Source organism: Budorcas taxicolor, chromosome 5 (assembly GCF_023091745.1).
Source record: "Budorcas taxicolor isolate Tak-1 chromosome 5, Takin1.1, whole genome shotgun sequence".
NCBI classification, from domain to species: domain Eukaryota; kingdom Metazoa; phylum Chordata; class Mammalia; order Artiodactyla; family Bovidae; genus Budorcas; species Budorcas taxicolor.
Window position 1 is genome coordinate 19008655 of NC_068914.1, and position 22266 is coordinate 19030920.

At 55.0% G+C, this 22266-nt stretch overlaps 1 protein-coding gene across 1 annotated transcript in view; it reads right to left on the minus strand.

Annotated features, from left to right (window-relative positions):
* The window catches only part of PALD1 (phosphatase domain containing paladin 1), a 41645-nt gene extending 19985 nt beyond the window's left edge, over nt 1-21660 (minus strand). The window contains exons 1-17 of the mRNA XM_052640747.1: nt 21476-21660; nt 16248-16350; nt 14811-14990; nt 13630-13794; nt 12611-12771; nt 12334-12409; nt 11501-11652; nt 11058-11157; nt 10762-10854; nt 8782-8877; nt 8219-8347; nt 7624-7740; nt 7389-7544; nt 6897-7079; nt 5666-5806; nt 5356-5427; nt 840-980 (exon numbers count right to left, since the gene is read on the minus strand). Of these exons, the coding sequence (XP_052496707.1) occupies nt 840-980; nt 5356-5427; nt 5666-5806; nt 6897-7079; nt 7389-7544; nt 7624-7740; nt 8219-8347; nt 8782-8877; nt 10762-10854; nt 11058-11157; nt 11501-11652; nt 12334-12409; nt 12611-12771; nt 13630-13794; nt 14811-14990; nt 16248-16350; nt 21476-21660 (2250 nt within the window). The remainder of the gene's footprint in view (nt 1-839; nt 981-5355; nt 5428-5665; nt 5807-6896; nt 7080-7388; nt 7545-7623; nt 7741-8218; nt 8348-8781; nt 8878-10761; nt 10855-11057; nt 11158-11500; nt 11653-12333; nt 12410-12610; nt 12772-13629; nt 13795-14810; nt 14991-16247; nt 16351-21475) is intronic.
* Nucleotides 21661-22266: the final 606 nt, after the last annotated feature.

The window sequence follows — 22266 nt, forward strand, 5'->3', positions numbered from 1 at the left end:
GGACCGCTGCCCCACCGCAGGTCAGCACCCATGGGGGTGCTCACTCACTTGGGGCACAGTCTTCTCAAAGCTCCCGCTCCTTTCACAATTGTCCCCTCCCACGCCAGCACCCTCCTCTGCCCAGCAGGCAGTCAAGTTCACTGGGTCAGAGAGGAACAGAATTAGACAGGTTTGTATGCTCCACACAGAGACCAGAGGCCCGAGTCTGAGGGCCAGAGCAGCCCCCGTGGGTTATGTGACTGCACCAGCTGGGCCACGTGCAAGAGTGCCTGGGACCATGGTTTACTAAAGGGCTTGTTTTTTCTTAATCAGCTGAAATTCTGAATTTTTATATGAAATCTGGACTTTTATAGAAAACTTCTGATTTGTATAACTGAATGCTCAGTCCCTCAGGCAGCATCAGCTGTGAAAACACTGGATAGCTTTCCTGCCGGATATTAAACAGCCGCTCCCCAGGACCCATCCACCCACCTGCCTCCTGCCCAGGACCCCCAGGGCCTCCCGTGGCCCAGAAACTGGAGGGTGAATGCCTGGCACCACAGGGATCGAGGACAGGGTGTTCCGTCTGAGCAGTCACAGCCTTGACGGGTCCCAGGGCCACAGCAGCTGCCGAATCCTCTGAACCTCACCCCCGCACACACCCAACAGAACACCGCAGTATCCAGCTGGGAAAAGTCAGGGCTGGGCGTGCTTGCACGGCAGGGATCACCCTGACTTCCCGGAGGTGGAGAAGGGCCTGAGAGCTCCTGCGGGTCCTGTGGGGCGCCCTAGCCACCTCTCACCCAGGTCAGCCCCTCCTGGGCTGTGCACGTGGGGACGGCACGCGGGCCGGGGCTCACCTGGCGGAAGGTGCAAATGATGATCTCCCGCAGGTGGTAGTGCATGGGCGTCATGGTCTCGCTGACCGTGTCCAGCGCCGCGTCCACCTCCCTCTTCACCCGGTGCCCATCGGGCAGCAGCTGCACCACCTTCATCACCACCTGGGGCCAGAGGCAGGGGGTGAGCCAAACAGAAACCAAGTCGGGGGCCTCCAGCGCCAGCAACTGGCTCGCCCACACTAAGGGCCACGCTGGCCCTGATGGCCCCTCACCTCTCAGACAGGGACGGGACCCAAGGGCGTTCCCGGATAGCTCGGAGGCGAGGGCTCCCGAGGGGCTTATTTTTTCAAGCAGCAGGAACCTTGCTTCAAATGGAACCTTATCCAGGACTCTAATCCATAAAACGGATAGTTGTCGTGTAACTGGAGCTGGCGGGGTGAGCAGCGGGTGTATGATAGGCCTCAGGTGGGGCCCCACTGGCTCTCCCTCCACCCTGTAGGCACTTCGGGGACACCCAGCTCTGGGAAACCCAGTGTAGACAGCGTTCCTTTACCTGGAGAGACTGAGGCCAGTTAAGGCCACTCTGCAGTGCAGGGCTCCTCCCACCCTCCCAGTCACTTGCTGTGGGTCTCGCTCTGGCTCACTCTACCCTGCACCCCCCACACCCTGCGCCAGCAGCGATCCAGGCCTCCAGCACCCCCAACCCACTGCAGTGGCCCTGCCTCCTCCCCCTCACTGGTAGCCAGAGAGGCCTTACAAAAGTGTAAGTGTGAGCGCTTCCTATTTGGGTAATTTCAATCTCTTCCTGGCTCCCTTACACTCAACATAAAAACTGAAAGCTTCCCCACATCTACAAGGTCGCCCAGTGTCTGACCCCGCCTGCCTCCCAGCCTCACTCAGAACTCCTCTTATGGGCCCAGTGCCTTCCTGGAGCCCTCTCAGTCTACCCACCGCAAAAGCCCACATAGTCCTTTCACAGCCCCGAGGTCGACCACCACCTACACATCCATCTCACGCACCCACGTGCTCACCTGTTCACATCCACTCCCCACCAGACAAGGAGCCCCCAGACCCCCAAGAGCAAGAGATTTTCCACCTAGGAGGTGTTCCGTGGGATGATGTAAATGAACAAAAGACCGAAACCCGACTAACTCAGGTCTTCTCTCAATCTACCCATCCCCACAGCTGCGTCCTAGCAGGGCCACACTGGTGGTTGGGCTGGGGAGGTAGGTCTCCCTCACCCCCTGTTTCTCAGAGGAACTGGCCCTGAGCTGGCACACCGGGCGGGGGTGGAGCTACAGCCCAGTGGGAGGAGATGGGTCATCACCTGGGAGGACCCTGGGCTAATCCACGCCTGGATTCCGAGCTCTGGGTAGGACACCTCACTGGAGAGGAGTATAGACCACAGGCAGGCCCCCAGCATGACCCCAGGGCAGCTCCCCAGCAGAGGGCTGCAGCTTTTTCAAATGCAAGGCACCAAACTCCGCCTCTCCTGGTAAATCGTTCCTCCCTTTCCTCTCCTTGGCTCACCAGCACCAGCCGGAAACCCAAGGTCATCCTGCTGTCTTCCCTCTCTGCCCCACCATTAATGGTCCCCAAGACCGACCAGTGGGGACTGGGCTCCTGTTCATTGGGCAGGCTCATCCTCACTTAGGCCCCAGCTTCCCCTCTCCATGCCTTCCTCCACACACTGGCCTCCAGCATAAGACTCTGATCCCAACCTCCCCTACTTCCCTACTGGCCTCAAGGTTAAGATCAAACACACAGTGTGGCCCTCCAAGGTTCTCACAATCAGTGTCCCCCACCTCAAACCCTTCCATTCTGCTCAACCGCAGCCTCCCATAGCTCCTGCCCTTTCCAGACTCCCTCCTCTGCACACTTGATCCTCTCCGCATACTACCCCTCCCCACAGCCCCAGGCAGACTCCTTCGTCCTTCTAAAAATGCACTCAAATGTCACCTTCTCCACGAAGCCCTCCTGGACTCCCCCAAGCTATACCCTCAGCCCTCAGCACCAATGTCTATTTCAGCCCTCTTCATACTTTATTAAATGCTCCCCACTGGACTGTGGGCTTGACAGACCTCAATTAATCACAGAGGAAGCTGGTCTAGACATGAGGATGCTAGAGATGGGTGAGGATGTGGGTACAGAGTATTCTTGGAACACAGATTCAGAGGCTGACTTCCTGGCTGTGCTCTGGTCCCATCCCATCTCTGATGTGGTTCTAGGGTGATGAGCTTGGCTCCCTGTATCAACTGGGAGTAGTCAGGGCACCTAACCCTTGGGATCTGTGAAGGGTGGAGAAGGAAGCACATACAGAGCTCCTGGCACAGGACTGGCTGTGAATGGAGAGAGTTCTAACTACCACGTCTGAAGGACTCGCAGACTTGGAAATAAACCGTCATGTATACGGTCAAAAGATTTTTGCCAAACCATTAGATGGGGAAAGGACATTCTATTCAACAAATGGTGCTGAGAATACTGGACATCCACATGCAAAAGAATAAACTTGGACCCTTAACCGTATACTATATACAAAAATTAATTCAAAATAGATCAAAGGCCTAAACTTAAGAGCTAAAGCCATAAAATTCTTAGAAGAAAAGCTTCATAGTACTGCACTTAGCAATGACTTTTTGGACTCAAAAGGACAGAAAATAAGAAAAAAAATCTACTAATTTCATCAAAATTAAAAATTTGGAGGACTTCCTTGGCAGTCCAGGGGTTAAGGCTCTATACTTCCACCGCCAGGGGGGGTGCAGATTTGACCCTTGGTTGGGGAACTAGGATCCCTCATGCTGCATGGTGTGGAAAAAAAAAAGAAAATTGAAAACTTTTGCATGAAATGACACTATCAACAGAGCAAAAAGGCAATCCACCAAACTATCACATATCTAAGAAGGAATTGATATCCAGAATATATAAAGAGTTCCCACAACTCAACAACAACACAACGTAATCAAAAATGAGTTGAATAGACATTTCTCTGAAGAAGATAAACCAATGGCCTTAAAACAAATGAAACAACATCCGACATCACTAATCACTGGGGAAATACAAATCAACACTGCAGTGAAGTATCACTTCACACCTACTCGGAAGGCTATTAAAAAAAAAAAAAAACCATGCAGAAAACAGAAAACAACAAGTGTTGGAAAGAATGTGGAGGAACCGGAACCCTGGTACTTTGCTGGTGGGAAGGTACATGGTGCAGTTGCTGTGGAAAATAATACAGTTCCTCAAAACTTACGCAGTGAGTTGCCAATTGATTCAGCAATTCCTCTTCCGGAATTGAAAGCAGAGACTCAGACAGATATGTGTACACCCATGCTCACAGCAGCGTTACTCACAATAACCAAAAGGAGAGGACAACCTAGGTCTCCAGAGACAGATACAATGGATAAACGAAACACGGGCAGTACTTACAGTGGAACGTTATGCAGCCTTTTAAAAGGAAATCGCAACACTTGCTACGAGTGAACCCTGATGATATCGTGTCGGGTGAAATAAGCCAGTCACAAAAGTACAGAGGCTGCAGGATTCTCCTCATAGAAAGCACGTAAAGTAGTCAGATTCATGGAGAGAGAAAGTGGAATGGTGGCTCCCAGAGGCTAGAGGAGGGAGGGATGATGGGGAGTTAGGGGATACGGTGAATCTGGCCTGAGGAAAACGTTCTGGAGATGGTGGTGAAGGCCGTACAACAGCGTGGATGTACTTAATGCCAGAAGGCAGGCTCTACGTTATGCCTATTTTACCACAATAAAAAAATCAAAGGAAAAGAATCTGTGAATCAGCCAGAAGAAAGAAGAGAGAAGTGGTCCAGAGCAAGGGGACCGGGCAAAGGCCCGGAGGCCGAAAGCGCTTGCGGCGGTTGAGGCGCTGCACCGAGGCCCGGGTGTCAGGACGGCAGGGAGGGGCTGGGCGGCAGAGGGGCACTGGCGAGGCTGGCCAGGTAGGCAGGAGCTGAGCACGACGCTGACACTGGGCAGCCCCGTGCCAACTCCTGAGTTCCACATGCCCGGTCTGTCAGACAGGGAGGGACACTGCCACCTCCCTGCAGGGTGTCGGGGAAGATGGCACATGGCAGGGTGGGGTACCTGGTGGCTGAATGTGCACGGTCAGCGCGGTCCATCCAGGACCCTGACCTGAAATGAGGGTGGGTGGGATATGGCCCTGCACAAGGCCGCCAGCCACAGCTGGGCCCCAGGTGCCTGTGAGGTGGTCGTCAATGTTGCCTGGACGAGATAGTGGCCAGGGGCCTCCCGAGGGCACACAGCCATCCAGCAGCAGGGGCAGGAAGAATGGGGAGGGGTCCGGCCCCCACTTCTCATAGGCATCTGCCAGGGCCCAGAGCCGAGCTACCCTGTGCCCTGGTTTGCTTATCTGTGAAATGGAGACAGGGAAGGGCTGATACGAGGAGGTGGAAGAAGGTGATGGCCTTGGGAGGAGCTTTGAACATCCCTCCAGACCTGCCAGGGAGACTCACCCTCTCTCCTCCCCCAGGTGTCCCCCAGAAACCCTAGGGGGGCACACTCACCTCAAACTCGCCCTTGGTGAACTTGGCATCAGGCACGCTCACGAGCTCTTCCTCGCCCACTTCGGGGAAGCCCTGAGAGAGGACGACTGCTGGGACTGGGAGCCCAGCTACCAGGCTGCACCGTCCCCAAGGCCCGCGCCCAGAGCCCGTACGGGGGTCTGCCGGCCCACACACCGTCTGCCCAGGGCTAATAGGAGAGGCCTCTGGGACCACACCAGGCACCAGCTCAGCCCCCCAGACCATCCTGCCTTAGCGGGGTCCCCACGGACCAGCTGGCCCCCTGCCTGGGCAGACCCCTGTCCTCACATACTCTGATGTGCCAGAAGGCAAGCACAGCCACCACCATGGCGGTCGTGGTCCGGCCCTGGCCGCTGAGGCAGCTGAACACGAAGCCAGTACCCGGGTCCTTGGCAAGGGCAGCCTGCAGGGCCCCCAGCAGCCGGTCAAAGTCCTGCACAGGGAAACCGAGGTCGGAGTCAGCGGGTGCTCCTGCTGCACTGATTCCCAGGGCAGCCCAGGCAGCTGCCCTGGGAGTGCCTGTCCAGTGCCCGGTCGTGTCAGGCTCATAACCTGGTATTGCGCACACACTCAGCTCACTGAGGTGCACACAAGACCTTGTGTGTGTAAACAGCCATACCCCCATATAACCTGGCATTGGACAGGTGAGCGCACACAAGCACACACCTGAGGCTCCAGCTGCTACCACCTGCCAGGGAGAACATACATATTCCCATGTGCTGTGCCCCCAGGCCACATGTGGACCCCCAGCCCTACTGCCCACCCAAGGTGGACCCAACCCAGGTCCCAGCTTCAGGGCAGTTTGGACCTCAGCCAAGCACTGCAGCACATGACCACTAGGGGGCAACAAACCACAGGCAACCAGACCACAGAGCCAAGCGTGGGGGAAACACAAGCCGTCACCACTCATCACACCGGGCATACAGCAGGCCGGGTGCAGACAGACATGCCCCCCCAACAATGGACACATCACACAGGCACACAGTGACCCCCACACAATACATGCCAGCCACACACTCCACACAAACCTTAGAGACAGACTACACAAGACATACACACGCACAAACCTATAGATAACACACGCACACACAAATGCCCTCCGTCACGCAAAGCATTCTGCAGCAGCCCCTCCACAAACCCCATACACACACCACCTCACAGCACTCCCCAAAACCCGCTCTCCATACGTCCCCTAGGAAAGACAAGCGGCACCTCACAGCCGCCAGATACACACACACACACACACTCCACAACCACACTCCCAACTACTCTGAGCACACACAGACTCCACCAACAGCACAGACATGCTCACCCACCCCACAGACACTTCCATCACATAAAACACACATATAAACGCAAAGCCTGGAAGGCACAGGAATAAGCCATGGAGGCCGCTCTGAAGGCGTGCAGCACAAGCTCTTAGTCCCTCCGGGGAGCTGTGCCCACAGCCAAGACCCAGGCCCGAGGGAGACAGCGAGGGCGTCCTCCCCTCCCCGGAGGCCTCAGCCGCTCGGCCCTCTCACCTCCTCGCGAGGGGCGCAGAAGTCCGGGACGGGGATGCGGTGGTAGGTAAGGCCGGGGCAGGCCCCGCGGTGCTGGCTGAAGACCTCCTGCATGGTAAGGCACGTCTGGAACCTGTGGGTCCGCGGGCCCTCAGCATCGGGGGGAGGCCTGGTCAGGTGGGCCTGTAGCTGGGTCTCCAGGTTCTAGGGGAGGGTGGGACAGAGGGCTCAGGCCACAAGGCAACCCCCAGGCCAGCCCTGAAAGACCAGAGCCGGCTGCGGCCAGGACAGTCCTGGCTTTGGGGCCTATCACTGCACCTTCTCGAGCCTCTAGGTTTCTAAGCAGACCGGGGCTAGCACGACCGTCTTGAATCAGTCACTCCCTGAGACGCTCCTCTCGGGGCCCGCTTCTCCGACTGTACAACAGGCGCATACAAGCTTCTGAAGACCCTTTCAGGCCAGCTCCCCAGAAGGCCTCCAATGGAGGGGTGGTACAAGGCAGGGGAGCCCCACCTCTAGCTGGTCAGGGGCCATGGGGGGCCCAGGCCGCCGCAGACTGTGGGTTCGCCCATCACACTCGAGCACAGCCTCCTCCCTCAGGTTGACCCACACGACTTGGTGCAGTTTCCTCTTGGAGTCGGTCAGGTAGGCCAGGATACTCCCCAGGGCCTGGGGGACAGGAAGGCCATCAGTGAAAGGGCTCAATCACCCTCCCCCACCCCACAAGTGTGCCCCCCAGGGTGGTCACCTTGGCACTGGGCTGGGCCATGCCGTAGATGGGCAAACGGGGCACCCGGCGGAAGTTGGCCACGTCCATCTCTCTGATGGTGCTGAGTGCATCTGGGGAGACGAGGTCATCTGCCACCTGTCAGGACAGCAGCAAGCCTGGGACCCACAGCAGCCACTGAGGTTCAGAGCCTGGCCCCAGGTGGGCTTGGGGGATGGGGGATAAGACCAGCACTTAACAGTTTACAAAGCACTTTTGCACGCATGGAGCCTTATAACCACCCCAGCATGGACAAGAACGATGGCGCCCACTCTCCAGATAAGGAAGCTGAGACTCAAAGATGCGACGCTGGCGGCAAAGCTACCAGAAGCAGTTCTCCTCACTCCCTGCCCAGAGCACTTGGGTTTGAGAAAGAAGAGCAGGTACTGAACAATAACCAGAGCTGCAAGCACTTCTTCAGGCCTGAGAATGGCCCCATTTTGTTCACAGGCAGATCCCATCACCCATCATCATTGAGGGCAATGCTTAGCCCAACCCCACAGGAATCAGGGCTGTAACCAATCCCAGGGCCAGCCCACACCCACTCCCACTTCCCCAGTCAGTCAGGCACACTCACCAGGGAGCCCAGGGCGATGAGATCCCTGGGGGCCACAGGCCCCGCTGAGCTTAGTGTCACAGGCAGGCGGTACAGTTCAGGATGGACACACAGCCAGCGGCTGAAACTGAGGGCAAAAGCCAGCGGGTACTGCAGCCCAAGGCAGAGAGAGACGGGATTTCAGGGGCACGGGGCCAGCCCAAACTCCTCCTGCCTACCCCGTGGTGGGGGACCCAGGAGACACCCATCACGGCCCAGAGCAGGGGCAAGGGGGTGGGGAGAGAGTAACAGGATGTTTGGAGCGAGATCCCTCCAGGCCCCAATGCCCTGGCTAAGGATACAGAGATGGACCCAGAGGAAAGAGAGCTGGGGCCTCTCCTTGGCTGCTCTGCTCAGGGACTGTCCCTCCATCTGGGTCTCTCCTTGCTTCCTCCATTCCCACCTTCCTCTGAAAGCAGCGAACGTCCCCACTCCCCTCCCCAGCTCCACAGAGGTCCCCACCGACCCCATGCCAGTCACCGAGTGGGGAGACTTGAGGGGCCCCAGGAGAAGGGGGTGTGTGTCCGCTCATCCCCCAGCCCCACCTGCTCATGGAGATAGTAGTTAAACAGGATCAGGTAGAAGTACCGCTCCAGGCTCTGAAGCGCCCTCTGCTGGACAGCGGGCTGGCTGCTGCTTCCCTGAGAGGGAGGGACCCAGAAGGGCCAGCGGTAAAGATGGGGCAGCTCAGGCCACCCAACCCCATCCCTGGAAGTCAAGCCTCAGAAATTCCCAGAGGGCAATCTACCCTGCCCTTCATAACACTGTTTTGCCAGGCTGGAAGTTCCTGCAAGCACCTAACTCTATCCCATTTGCTGTGGTTTATCCGTGTTCAGGGACCAGAGCTGCTGCTGGACCAAGCATTCCAGTTCTCGATGAGACTGTGACCAGAGAGGCTGGGCCTCGCTGCATGGCCCCAGTGCCACCCACACAATCCATGCTGAAGCAGCAAAGTGTATAAACACCCATGCCTGAGCCAAAGACCCCGCCTAAGAGCTGTAACCCTCCCCACCCCAGCATCCACTGGGCAGGGGGGCTGTCACAGAGAATTCCAAGGGTCCTTCTCTTCACCTGTGGATCTCAGACTTCTCCTGCTGGGTCAGCACCACCTTCTGGAGGGTAAGTGAGATTTGTATAGGCCCAGAAAGAGAGGCCATGCCCTTGGATGAAGTTTAATCCCACCTCTGGGAATCTAGGCCTGAGGTCAGCAAAGTTATTTCTAAAGAAGTCCAGACAGTAAATATTCTAGGCTTGCGGGCTACCAGATCCGTGTTGCGACAGCTCGACACTGCCAACGCAGCACAGGACCACCGCAGCCTGCACGTAAATGGATGGGCGAGATCTCATGTCAACAAAACTTACTTATCAAAACAGGTGGTGGGCTAGATTTGGCCTGTAGGCCACAGTCTGTCAAGTCCTAATCCAGACCTTATAAGGCAGAAAATCCTAAATACAAAAGAGCCTCATTTGCATGAAGCAGTTCAACGCAAAGTAGGTACATTGGTGACCCCACTGTGCAACAGGAAGGGGCTGTACATCACAGCAGGGGATGCCCGGGAACAGGTGCTCTGTGGGCTCCCTTCTGAGACTTTATGGCCTGAGCTCCCCTAACTCACAACAACCCTACGGAGTAGTTACTGTTAGTGGCCCCATTTTATATGTGGGGAAACTGACGCACAGAGCAGTGAAGGCCCACATGCCTGTAGGTGGCCGAGCCAGAAACGGAAGCCCGGTAATCAGGCCAGAGCCCTGCTCCTAACCTACAGCCCAGGGAAAGCCGAGCCTCACAATGGCTTTGGTTCCACAGCAATAAATCTCAACGAAGACAAGCAGGGATGACATGGAAAAGACAGGGTTACATGAAACAAACAGGATGCGAACATGCCCTGGGCAAGCCACAGAAGAACATCAGAAACACGGAAACTGAAGGAAGCCAGCCCCAAACGCTCCTAGCAGCTGTGCTTGGGTGACAGGCAGTTTTACTTCTTCTCTAATTTCTCAATTTTCCATAATGTTGCTTTTATAAGATATTTCTTTAAGCATTAAAGAAGAAAAAGGCTCTGTGGGCTTTAGATTCTTTCCATGAGCTGTGTGCAAATACTGTCAAGCCAGCCTCCTCTCTCCAGAGCACGAGCATGGGCCTGCTGAGACAGCCCAGAGCGCATCGCTCTTCCAGAAGATGGGCTGGACCTAACCCCAGCCTTCCCAACGAAACAGCAAGCGTTTCATCTGCAGAGGGGGCCCGGAGCAGCCTGGAAAGCGTCTGCAGTCAGAGGCCTTCAGCACCTTGCCAGCAGCCCCTTCCTCCATCCTGTTTATTCTGCAGTGAGGGGTCCTAATCAGGGAAAGTAAACTTCCTCTCTTCCTGCAGGCCCAGCTCCCTATCTCCCCTTCCTCTGAAAACTGCTCTCTACTCATGGAAGCAGCAGCAATCAAGAAAAGCCAGGCTGAAAGGGGCCAGTCAACAGGCCTCACCCAACGAGGCTGCCGAGCTCCAGCGGAAGCAGCAGCTCTCCGCGCCTCACCTGTGCCCGGCTGCCTTCCAGCTCCCTCTGGTTTCCCAGGACTACTTCCTTCAGGTCGTGCAACTCTGCACAGGCGGCGATGGCTCTGTCCACCTGGAGTCAGGGACCGGGGCAGGGGAGAGAGGACAGAGGCAGGGAGGGAGCAGGGCCAAGGAAAGATGGCAGGAGGCAGCAGAGAGGGGCAAAGAGAATGACCGTTTAGGACGGGAGGGCTGGGGAGGAGAGCTCCTCAGCAAGGGCAGCGAGTGTTCCCCACTGCTCCCACCCCCAGCTCTTTGCCCAGTCCCCACGCTCACCTCCTCCACCATCCTCCTCCCCTCGGGCACCATGTGGAGAAAGCTCTGGACCACCTCGAGCTGCTCCATGGACAGGGGCTTGGTCTTCACAGGGACAGCCCTGACAGGCAGGGACAACAGCATAATCAGCGCTCCCGAAGGCCGCCGACAACACCCTCCCATTCACCTGGACTGCACTGGACTACACGCTCAAGTTTCCCTTCCAAATCAGGTAGGGGAAACAACAGGCCTTTGCCCTGCTGGGGAAACCGAGGCCAGAAAGGTCAAGTGACTTTCTCCAGGTCACCCAGGGAAGTCTATGCAAACCAGGAAAGGAGCTGCCGATGCCTGATATCCAGCTGTAGCTCTGGGTTTCTGATGTGTCCCCAGCATCCTGAGGAGGCCCACCCCCTCCACCCCTCATCCCCGCAGCCCTTTGGGGCACTGGTTCCCATGCCACTCACTCCGGCCGCAAGGCAGTCCCACCACGGTGAAACAGGACGAGTGTGCCCAGAACCATGCCCAGGCTGGCCCTGCCCACGCCCGTCTGGCAGCTGAAGAGGAGAGCAGGGGGAGGCCCGTGGGCATCTTGGAGCAGCAGCAGGCTGGGGGTCTCCTGGGAAAGGACCGTGAAGAGCAGGGAACAGTGTGACCGGAAAGCCCTCAGCTGAGGACCAAGTTAGGATGCGCGTGGAGGGGCATCATGTCATTGATGCCTCCCCCGGTCTGTGGCAAGATGGGGACAGACCAGCAGCCTCTGGAGCAATGCCACAGCTCAGCCTGCTCCACCAGCCCCAGGAGCACAGGCCCCGCCCCTTTCACACACTCCAGGGGGCTCAGCGAGGCCCGGGAGGTGAGAACTACTCAGAGGGGACTCAGGGCCGCAGCTACACTGCTATGCAGTTTACACTGCAGATTCAGTACAGCAACCTCCCAGGGGCGCATAGACTGCAACACGGGTCCTCAGGAAATACCAGCTGCAGACCCGCAGGTAAGAAATTGTAGTTCTAATAAAGAAATGAGGAACCTGAGACCTAGAAAAGTTAGGAGATTCACCCAGGATCACACAACAAAGTGAGGAGCCGAGCCACAGCCAGAGAGCCCAGTCCTGCAGACGCTCCGTGCTGGGCTCTGTCCTTAGACAGTATACAAGTACACACCCACACAGACACACACAACCCCCTCGGCCTTCCTCCAGGAGACACACCACCCAAGCACCTCCAAGGAGACAGGGCCCTGACATAGACTCACTCTCCAAGCACCTGTGCACCCCACCACTCCTCCAGTCCCCACTCACCCGGAGGACACTGACAAAGGCATCGAACTGGGCTTCCAGGGGGGCCCCTTGCTCTGGCAGGGGCAGACGGTGGTACCTGCCGGGTAACAGGGAACAGCCCATCAGGTAAGCCACACACCCCATACCCCGGACATCCACCATTCCCAGGGGAGACAGAGGCATGGGGGACTCAGCCCAACATGCAGACGGTGAGACTGAGGCCACACCAGGAGAGCAGGCCCAGCGAGCACCCATGCCCAGCACACTGGGGCCTCCACACAGGCCTGGCCCCCAGTACCTGTAGGAGGGCTGCAGGAAGAGGGGCCTCTTAAACACCTCCTCGGTCACGTGCACGTCGTCCTCGCCCCGGATGGCCACGGCGTGAGGCTCCCCCCGCAGGTCCTCGGTGTTATGGTACACACAGTACTTGTTCTCGCTCAGCTGGGCAAAGTCGTGGACCTAGACGGAGGCCAGGGGCCAGAGGGCCATGAAGGACCTTGCCGGCTGAGCTCTGGAGGCACCTAAGCCACACGGAGGCCGTGGACAGGCTGCCTGCCCTCCAGGGAGAACTACAGCCGGAGGCGCTTTCTGCGCCCTGGCAGTGCTGGAGGGACCGGAGGGACCGCTGGCCCGAGGGCAGCCAGCTATGCCTCAGCTGCTGCGTCCCACCCCGCGGTCAGGCTCGGAGGGCTCTGCCCGGGGGGCAGCAGGAATTGGCCAAACCGCCAGACTGAAGGACAGGAGGCAGCTGGTCAGCTGGGAGCTGGAGGGGGCGAGGCCTGAGGAGGAGACGGGGAAACGACCACAGCCAGCGCGACCTCTGCTCCTGCCTGGGGATGTCTCAGAGGAGGGGGGACACCATGACCCCTATACACTATTAACACAGCTCTGTGGTGTGTGAACAGCCCCAGAGTCCTGGACAAGTCCCCATGCTGTGAAGGAGGAGGCCAGAGGAACCTCAGAAACAGAGGCCCAGGGAGAGAAGCGGCCCAGCCCAGGCCTCACGGCTCACGGAAGGCTGAATCTGGTCTTGGGACTTTCAGTCAAGTACTCTCTGCCCTCCACCAGACCCTTTTCTAAATAAGAATGCTGAGTTTGGAGGAGAAAAGCAGGGTGGGGAAAGAGCAGAGGCAAACAGAGCTGAGAAGAGAAGTCTTTACCCTGGTGCCCCTGAGCTGGCCTTGCAGCAGCCACTGGCCCAAGTGGGACAGCTAAGTGGGCAAGCATGAGCGGGTGAGAGCAGAGCGGGCTGGGGCTCAGCTCAGGTGCCCGAGGCTACCAGAAGGGCGGCCTCCCACCCACACAGGTGGCCCTCACCTCCTTCCGGATGGCCAGCTCCAAGCGCTCCGCAGGGACCCCAGGTCCAAGGCCCTGGAGGTTCTCATGAAGATTCTGCTTGTCTCGAGGCGTGTAAGGTACAAAGTCCTCAGCAGCTCGCAGAAACAGCACGGGTTCCTCCCGCACACAGAAGATGACACATTCCTGCCGGGCATCCAAGGAGGAAGGAGCCATCACCACTATCCGGCATGGACACCCACTCCACCGCCCCTTCCCCGGACCCCCTCGAAAGCCCATCACCCCACTCTGCCCCTGCAACCTGAATCTTACCCCAGAAACAAAGCTCAGGCCAAATGCCACCAGCTCCTGACCCTCCCTCCTCTTTACAGCTTTCTCCCTTTATGGACTACAGGGTCTTTGCAGGTAGAATCATGTCCTGGTCATTTTCATGTCCCCACAAAGCCTAACATAGAGCCCTGAGTAAATCAAGTGCTGATAAACATCAGCTGAAGACATGAATGCCCACCACCACCATGGAATCACTCACTCACTGAGCACCACACAGACAGAGGGAGCTGGTGGGCAGGCTCTACCCTCGAGAACCTGCTGGGACGATGGCGTGGGATCCAGGCTCAGCTAACACCCCCTCGTCACTCTGGTTCACTAAAGCCGCTCCATCTTCACCCAGGTTAAATCAGACTGCCCACTACGAGCCCGCAATGACAGTGGACCCTCCACCTCTGTCCTGGAGACGCCACAGCAGGCGGAGAGAGGAGTCATGCAAAGCAGACACATGGAGTCCAGAGGTCTGGGTTTGGGTCTTGGGACACCACTCGCGGGCTGTGTTTCTTATCCTCTCTGGGCCTCAGTTTTCTCCTCTGTAAAATGGGACAATAGCTGTCCCACCCATGTAGGGTCAACATGAGGATATAAGTCTTAGCTGTAATCATCATCCTATGGGTGTATAGAGGGGCTTCTGACCTCGGGGCTCCCATGTCCATACAGGACAATGCAATAAACACTTGCCCAGAATTTCCCCATCATGCTGAGCACAACGACCATTGACTTTCAAGGCCTGGCAGCACCTGGCCCTGGTCACCAGTCACCACCTCCCCCATAATATGCCCAGGCCCCTCCAGAGCCTCTGCAGTTGCCCCTCCAGGAAACCCATTTCCCCAGATTTGGGGACTGGCCCCTGCCTGGGAAACAGCCATGCTTACCCGGTGTCCATCCTTCTGGAGTTTCTGGAGGACTTGCCTGAACCCCAAGAGGCTGGGCTGTCCCATGCCGAACACAGCGAGCCCGCCCCGCACCTGCCGGAAGTTGGGGGCCCCACGGCTCTGCAGGGTGCCCAGCATGTCCATCTTCTCAGTAACATCCCGCACCAGGAAGTAGCGGCCCTGGCAGGGGAGAGCCACAGGGGTCACTCAGATGACGCAGGGACGTCTTCTACAGACAAGGCTCTACCCCAGGCCCCAGAGGATGGGGAGCAGGGAGATGGGGTGGGGAACACGGTCCTCAGGTTGTCTACAGACTCGTGGGCAAAGTAGAGAGAATACTTGTGATGCCAGGAGGGGTGTCATATAGCGTGGGAAGAGGGAAGACAACTCTTCCTGAAGGAGAACCAAAGAGGGCTTCAGGCCGGAGGCGGCATCTGAGCCAGGACTTGAGGAAGCAGAGCAGGCAGAAGCACTACAGGGACAGGGAACTGAGACCAAAGCTGCCTGCAGGGCTGCCTACAGCCCCCAGGGCAGAAGACAAGCATCTCTCACCCAGAGGTGAAGCTCATGGAGAAGGGGTTCAAGCAGGGAATCACAGCTGGGGCACCAGCAACCAACTAGGAGAAAAGTGTGAGCCACTTCCCAGGGGCCTGCAGTTATGCATAGGGGCAAGTCTCTCCCTTCCCCAGCTGGGGACACAGACCACAGAGAAAAGAGGGGTCAGGTGGGAGCAGGAGGAACCAGGAGATTCCCAGGCAAAAAGAAACCATGAAGTCATCTCATCCACCTGTTCACCCACCTCCCCATCCACCACGACCTCCCACCCAGACCCTCTTTCAACAAATACAGTCAATCATCATGACAATCATTAGTTCATTCACTGACTGTTTTTGAACACCTACATGACTACCCAAGCACTGTTCTAGGACCTGGGACTATAGCAGTCAACAAGACACATGAAAACTCATCTGCCCTTGGAGACTTTACTTTCCAGGGGATATTATAAGGATAAAAAAAAAGGACAGATCTAGATAGATGTACATCTATGCCTACATCTCTGTCTGTGCACCAAAGAAGTCCTAAAACTTCAAAAGACCATGCGATGACAATTCCTAGCCTGAGAAGAGCAGTCTGGGGCCCCAAGCCCTTCAGGTTCCCACGTGCGTCTTCTTTGGTGCTCAGAGAGGGGGGTGTGGCCAGGCTGGGGCCAGGCAGGGGCCACATGGAGACAGAAGAGCAGGGTCCCCACAGGGCAGCAAGAACAGGCCCTAGGGTATCAGAGAGTGAGAGCAAGTGTGATCAGGGTCCCAGAGGATGGGGTGAGGCAGAGAAGGAGGCCATGGGGAAAGCAGGGGGAGATTAGGGAGGGAGCCTGCGAGGAAAGAGGGCTGGAGGGGTGGGAGGCAGGAACGGAGAGAGGGGCAGGCCTGGCCTCACCTGCACCAGGTAGTGCTCGGGGGTGGCATCTGAGAGCCGGCCCAGGGTGTAATGGGCTTTGAGCAGCTCATCGTGGATCTGGAACTCCTCCTTGCAGTTGTACCTGCCAGAGGCAGGATGCAGACGGCGTCAGGCAAGCACAGTGGCCAGGACACACTCCACCCTCACCAGGCCCACAGCAGGGCCACCCCATCCCACACATGCATTTATGACAGACGCTGCCTACTGTCCCCCAGTATCCACTCTCCCCTTCTTCCTCAGCAATAGTTCCCTGAATTTGTGACTGGGCCATCCAGCTGGAGACTATAAGTCCCAGCCTCCCCTGCACCTAGTATGATCATGTGATTCAGTTCTGCCCAGTGGGATGGGAGAAGTATGCAACTTCTGGGCCATTCCCTTAAAGGAAAGAAGACGTATTCCTTCTACTCTCCCTTCCTTCCCTCTGGCAAGCACCCAAAAGTGAAGGCAGGAGGTGGATGCTGGTGATGGCAGGGCAACAAAAGGAGGAGCCTGGCCGATTATGGAGCAGTCATTCCAGCCTGGAATGCCTCCTGGACTTTTGTGTAGAGAGAAGCTGCCGTCTTGTTTAAAGCCTCCTTAAACAAAGCTTACTTTGGCCCCAGATGGTCCCTCCATCAGATTGTCTCTGAGAAGAGCCCCCACACTGACAATCCCACAGCACAGTGCAGTGCTTCAGGACACAGGCCATGGGGCCTGGGTATGACTTCGACTCCACCGCTTTGAAGTTACTTGGTCTGTAGTCTCCAGTAATTCCCACCTCCTAAGGGCTGCCGCGAGAAGACCAAGCATCAATGAAGTAAGTGCTTATTTAGCACAGTGCCTCAGGGACTCTCATCATCTAGTAATCTAATTACTATTACAAGCAAGAGTTCTACCTCCACCCAGGGCCGTTTCAAACAAAACACAGATTTCTGAAGATGCTAAACCTGAGGGAGGGCTGTGCATTACAGACCCCAAATGCTTCTGTGCTGATTATAACAATGAATCAGACACAGCCTCCCAGGGCTCATGATCTGGGGTCTGACATCTCTTTAGAAAAGGATAGGCAAGGTGATGGAATGAGTAGGGTGGGGCGCACTAGACAGGAGTCGTGAGACCTGGGGTCCCTCAGCCAGCTCTGTCTCCCTTTCACGCATGACCCATGGCGGGCAAATCCTGCCTTCCCAAAACTCTCAGTTTCTATATCTAGGTCAGTTTTCATATCTGATCTTAAAAACCTATTGATTAGATCAGGAGTCAGAAAACCTTTTCTATTAAGGACCAGAGAGTAAACACTTTAAAGGCTTCCCTGGTAGCTCAGAGGTTAAAGTGTCTGCCTCCAATGCAGGAGACCTGGGTTCAATCCCTGGGTCGAGAAGATCCCCTGGAGAAGGAAATGGCAACCACTCCAGTATTCTGGCCTGGAGAATCCCATGGATGGAGGAGCCTGGTGGGCTACAGTCCATGGGGTCGCAGAGAGTCAGACACGACTGAGCGACTTCACTTAACTCACTTAGGCTTTGTGGGCCCCACAGTCTGCTACAACTACTCACCTCTACCACTGCAGCCTTAACCACCCTTTGACGATATGCAAATGAGTGGGCGTGGCTGTGTCCCAACAAAGACTTATTTACCAGAACAAGCAGTGACCTCATTTGGCCTGAAGGATACAGTTTGCAAGCCCCGGTTTTGGATGATTTTCTAAGGTCCCTTCTACCACAAACAAGCCACAACGCAAGGATCACTAGGTCACAGTTGGCTCTAGGAGGCACGCACAATACCACTGACGTGGGTTTTTACAGCAGGCCAGAGAATGTTCTGAGCCACGCCATGCTTAAATTTTTTGAATGTCATCCCCACATATCCTGATAAGGAAACTAAGCCTTTATGAGAGGGGAAAAGGATTTGCCCAAGGTCACAGAGCAGGGGAGAGGCAGAGCTGGGCCCAGGATTTCCAACACTGTGCTCAAGACCCAAACCAAGTTCTGTCGTGTGCTAGTCAAAAGACTACATATCAGGTCCCTTTTACTTAACATCTCCTTCCTCCCCTTATCATGAGCAAAGTAATGTATTCTGATTACAGCTTTCCTGTCAGGCCCCAAGGCCAGCAGGCCGGATTTATCACTCCTTCAGTTTTCCTTACACAGAAAGCCCCATCTGCCAGGCCTCCACCAAACGTCACTCCATGGAACACATCCAGTTCTTAGCTAATCCTGTCTACCTTCCTCCATCCTGGAGGGGTCCAAAGGCAGGGAGCCCAGTGGGTGGATGCGGGAAAAAAAAAGGCTTCCCAAGTCACCAGGAAACAGAGCCAGTGTCCCCCGGCTCCCTGGCCTCAGGCTCTCGGCACCCGCTCTTTCCCCTGGCCCACGGGACACATGCAGGGTATCCAGGTCTCTCAAAGGACAGGGCCAGAACAAACCCGCAGCAGTCTCCAGGAAAGTCCCTGAAGGCCCTCCAGGAAAGCTGACCAACAGCTTCCAGCTTTTTCAGCCCAAGGCCCTATAACAGCCTGGTGTCAACCTCAGTTTTGAACCATAATTACAGATTGTGGGGAGAAAAACTCTAAATTTTATGTATCTAAGTAAAGCAACCGAACTGAACTGAAGTACATAAACTTCCTTTTAAAAAGTTCGGCAAAAAATTACTTTCAAAAGAGTATCCCAACCTCCCCCCGGCCAGCCACTCCTCCCTTTCCTACACTCCTTGGCAACCACGACATAATCAGTAATACGACCTAGTCAGTTCAGTCCAGTCGCTCAGTCGTGTCCGACTCTGCGACCCCATGAATCGCAGCACGCCAGACCTCCCTGTCCATCACCAACTCCCGGAGTTCACTCAAACTCATGTCCATCGAGTTGGTGATGCCATCTAGCCATCTCATCCTCTGTCATCCCCTTCTCCTCCTGCCCCCAATCCCTCCTAGCATCAGAGTCTTTTCCAATGAGTCAACTCTTCACATGAGATGGCCAAAGTACTGGAGTTTCAGCTTTAGCATCAGTCCTTCCAAAGAACACCCAAGGCTGATCTCCTTTAGAATGGACTGGTTGGATCTCCTTGCAGTCCAAGGGACTCTCAAGAGTCTTCTCCAACACCACACTTCAAAAGCATCAATTCTTCAGCGCTCAGCTTTCTTCACAGTCCAACTCTCACACCCATACATGACCACTGGAAAAACCATAGCCTTGACTAGTTGGACCTTTGTTGGCAAAGTAATGTCTCTACTTTTCAATATGCTATCTAGGTTGGTCATAACTTTCCTTCCAAGGAGTAAGGGTCTTTTAATTTCATGGCTGCAGTCACCATCTGCAGTGATTTTGGAGGCCAAAAAAATAAAGTCTGACACTGTTTCCACTGTTTCCCCATCTATTTCCCATTAAGTGATGGGACCGGATGCCATGATCTTCGTTTTCTGAATGTTGAGCTTGAAGCCAACTTTTTCACTCTCAACTTTCACTTTCAAGAGGCTTTTTAGTTCCTCTTCACTTTCTACATAAAGGTGGTATCATCTGCATATCTGAGGTTATTGATATTTCTCCCGGCAATCTTGATTCCAGCTTGTGCTTCTTCCAGCCCAGCGTTTCTCATGATGTACTCTGTATATAAGGTAAATAAGCAGGGGGACAATATACAGCCTTGACGTACTCTTTTTCCTATTTGGAACCAGTCTGTTGTTCCATGTCCAGTTCTAACTGTTGCTTCCTGACCTGCATATAGGTTTTTCAAGAGGCGGGTCAGGTCGTCTGGTATTCCCATCTCTTGAAGAATTTTCCACAGTTTATTGTGATACACACAGTCAAAGGCTTTGGTATAGTCAATAAAGCAGAAATACATGTTTCCTGGAATTCTCTCGCTTTTTCGATGATCCAGCGGATGTTGGCAATTTGATCTCTGGTTCCTCTGCCTTTTCTAAAACCAGCTTGAACATCTGCAAGTTCTTGGTTCACGTATTGCTGAAGCCTGGCTTGGAGAATTTTGAGCATTACTTTACTAGCGTGTGAGATGAGTGTGATTGTGCGGTAGTTTGAGCATTCTTTGGCATTGCCTTTCTTTGGGATTGGAATGAAAACTGACCTTTTCCAGTCTTGGCCACTGCTGAGTTTTCCAAATTTGCTGGCATATTGAGTACAGCACTTTCACAGCATCATCCTTCAGGATTTGAAATAGTTCTGCTGGAATTCCATCACCTCCACTAGCTTTGTTCGTAATGATGCTTTCTAAGGCCCACTTGGCTTCACATTCCAGGATGTCTGGCTCTAGATGAGTGATCACACCATCATGATTATCTTGGTCGTGAAGATCTTTTTTGTACAGTTCTTCTGTGTATTCTTGCCACCTCTTCTTAATATCTTCTGCTTCTGTTAGGTCTATACCATTTCTGTCCTTTATCGAGCCCATCTTTGCATGAAATGTTCCCTGGGTATCTCTAATTTTCTTGAAGAGATCTCTAGTCTTTCCCATTCTGTTGTTTTCCTCTTTTTCTTTGCATTGATCACTGAGGAAGGCTTTCTTATCTCTCCTTGCTATTCTTTGGAACTCTGCATTCAGATGCTTATATCTTTCTGTTTCTCCTTTGCTTTTCACTTCTCTTCTTTTTACAGCTATTTGTAAGGACTCCCCAGACAGCCATTTTGCTTTTTTGCATTTCTTTTCCATGGGGATGGTCTTGATCCCTGTCTCCTGTACCATGTCACAAACCTCATTCCATAGTTCATCAGGCACTCTATCTATCAGATCTAGTCCCTTAAATCTATTTCTCACTTCCACTGTATAATCATAAGGGATTTGATTTAGGTCATATCTGAATGGTCTAGTGGTTTTCCCTACTTTCCTCAATTTAAGTCTGAATTTGGTAATAAGGAGCTCATGATCTGAGCCACAGTCAGCTCCCGGTCTTGTTTTTGCTGACTGTATAGAGCTTCTCCATCTTTGGCTGCAAAGAATATAATCAATCTGATTTTGGTGTCGACCATCTGGTGATGTCCATGTGTGGAGTCTTCTCTTGTGTTGTTGGAAGAGGGTGTTTGCTAAGAGAACCCCAAAAGACAGCAGCTCTGCGACCCACTTGCTGTGTGACTCCAGACACACTGCTTAACCTCTCTGGGCCTCAGTGTCTTCCTCAATGGAAGCAGGTTGGAGACGTTAAGTGCTGTATGCTACCACCCCTCCAGGCAGCTCCCCCCAGCCATGCCTTCTGGGGACAGGGTCATACTTGTCCTGCCACTCACGTGATCACGACGGGGGCCACCTTGTTGGGTATGATGGACTTCGCCTTACTGTTGTGCAAGCCCGTGGTCTGGAAGGAGTGGACGCTGAGTGAGTGCCGACCATCCATCGAGCCACCGTCCTGGAGGCCCTCAAAGGGGGCGCTTGCCGAGACCGTCTGCTGGGCTGTGCTGGCTGTTGTACCCATAGTCTGCTGGCAGCCTCAGGACCCAAGACCTGTGGGGTAAGAGGAGGTGCGATCAAGGAGGGGATGGGAAAAGCCACAGCAGGAAGGGACCCAGCCCACCCCTCACCTCTGCCTGTGAACAAAGTCTGAGGCCCAGAGAGGGCCTACTCACCCTGCAGCTGTCACTCAGCAAAGCACGTGTTGGGTGAGGCCTACCCTGTGCCTGGCCCTCTGTTACTGCTTTGGGGAGAGTTATGGACAGATAACAGATACAGCCCTGACCCCTTACAGTTTACCCCTCCCTAGTGAACATAAGACAGAAAAGAGCTAACCATCCCCACCAGGTCAGGACCCAAGGCTCCAAGTACCTGGGTCAGGCCACATGGAGACCAGGCCTTCCAGATCGGGAGAAAGGGAAGGCTGTCACCAGAGGAAGAACCAGAGGCAGAGGGAAGTCTGGAGATGGCTTTGAAGGGTTTGGATGGGAACAGAACATAGCTGTGAATGTCACAAAAGAGGCCAGGGAAGTCCAGACGGGGTGAGTTCTCAGTAGATCAAGGCCCCTGAACTCTACATCAACAACCTCAACATCAACAACGTCTACATCACCAACAACATCTCAACAGC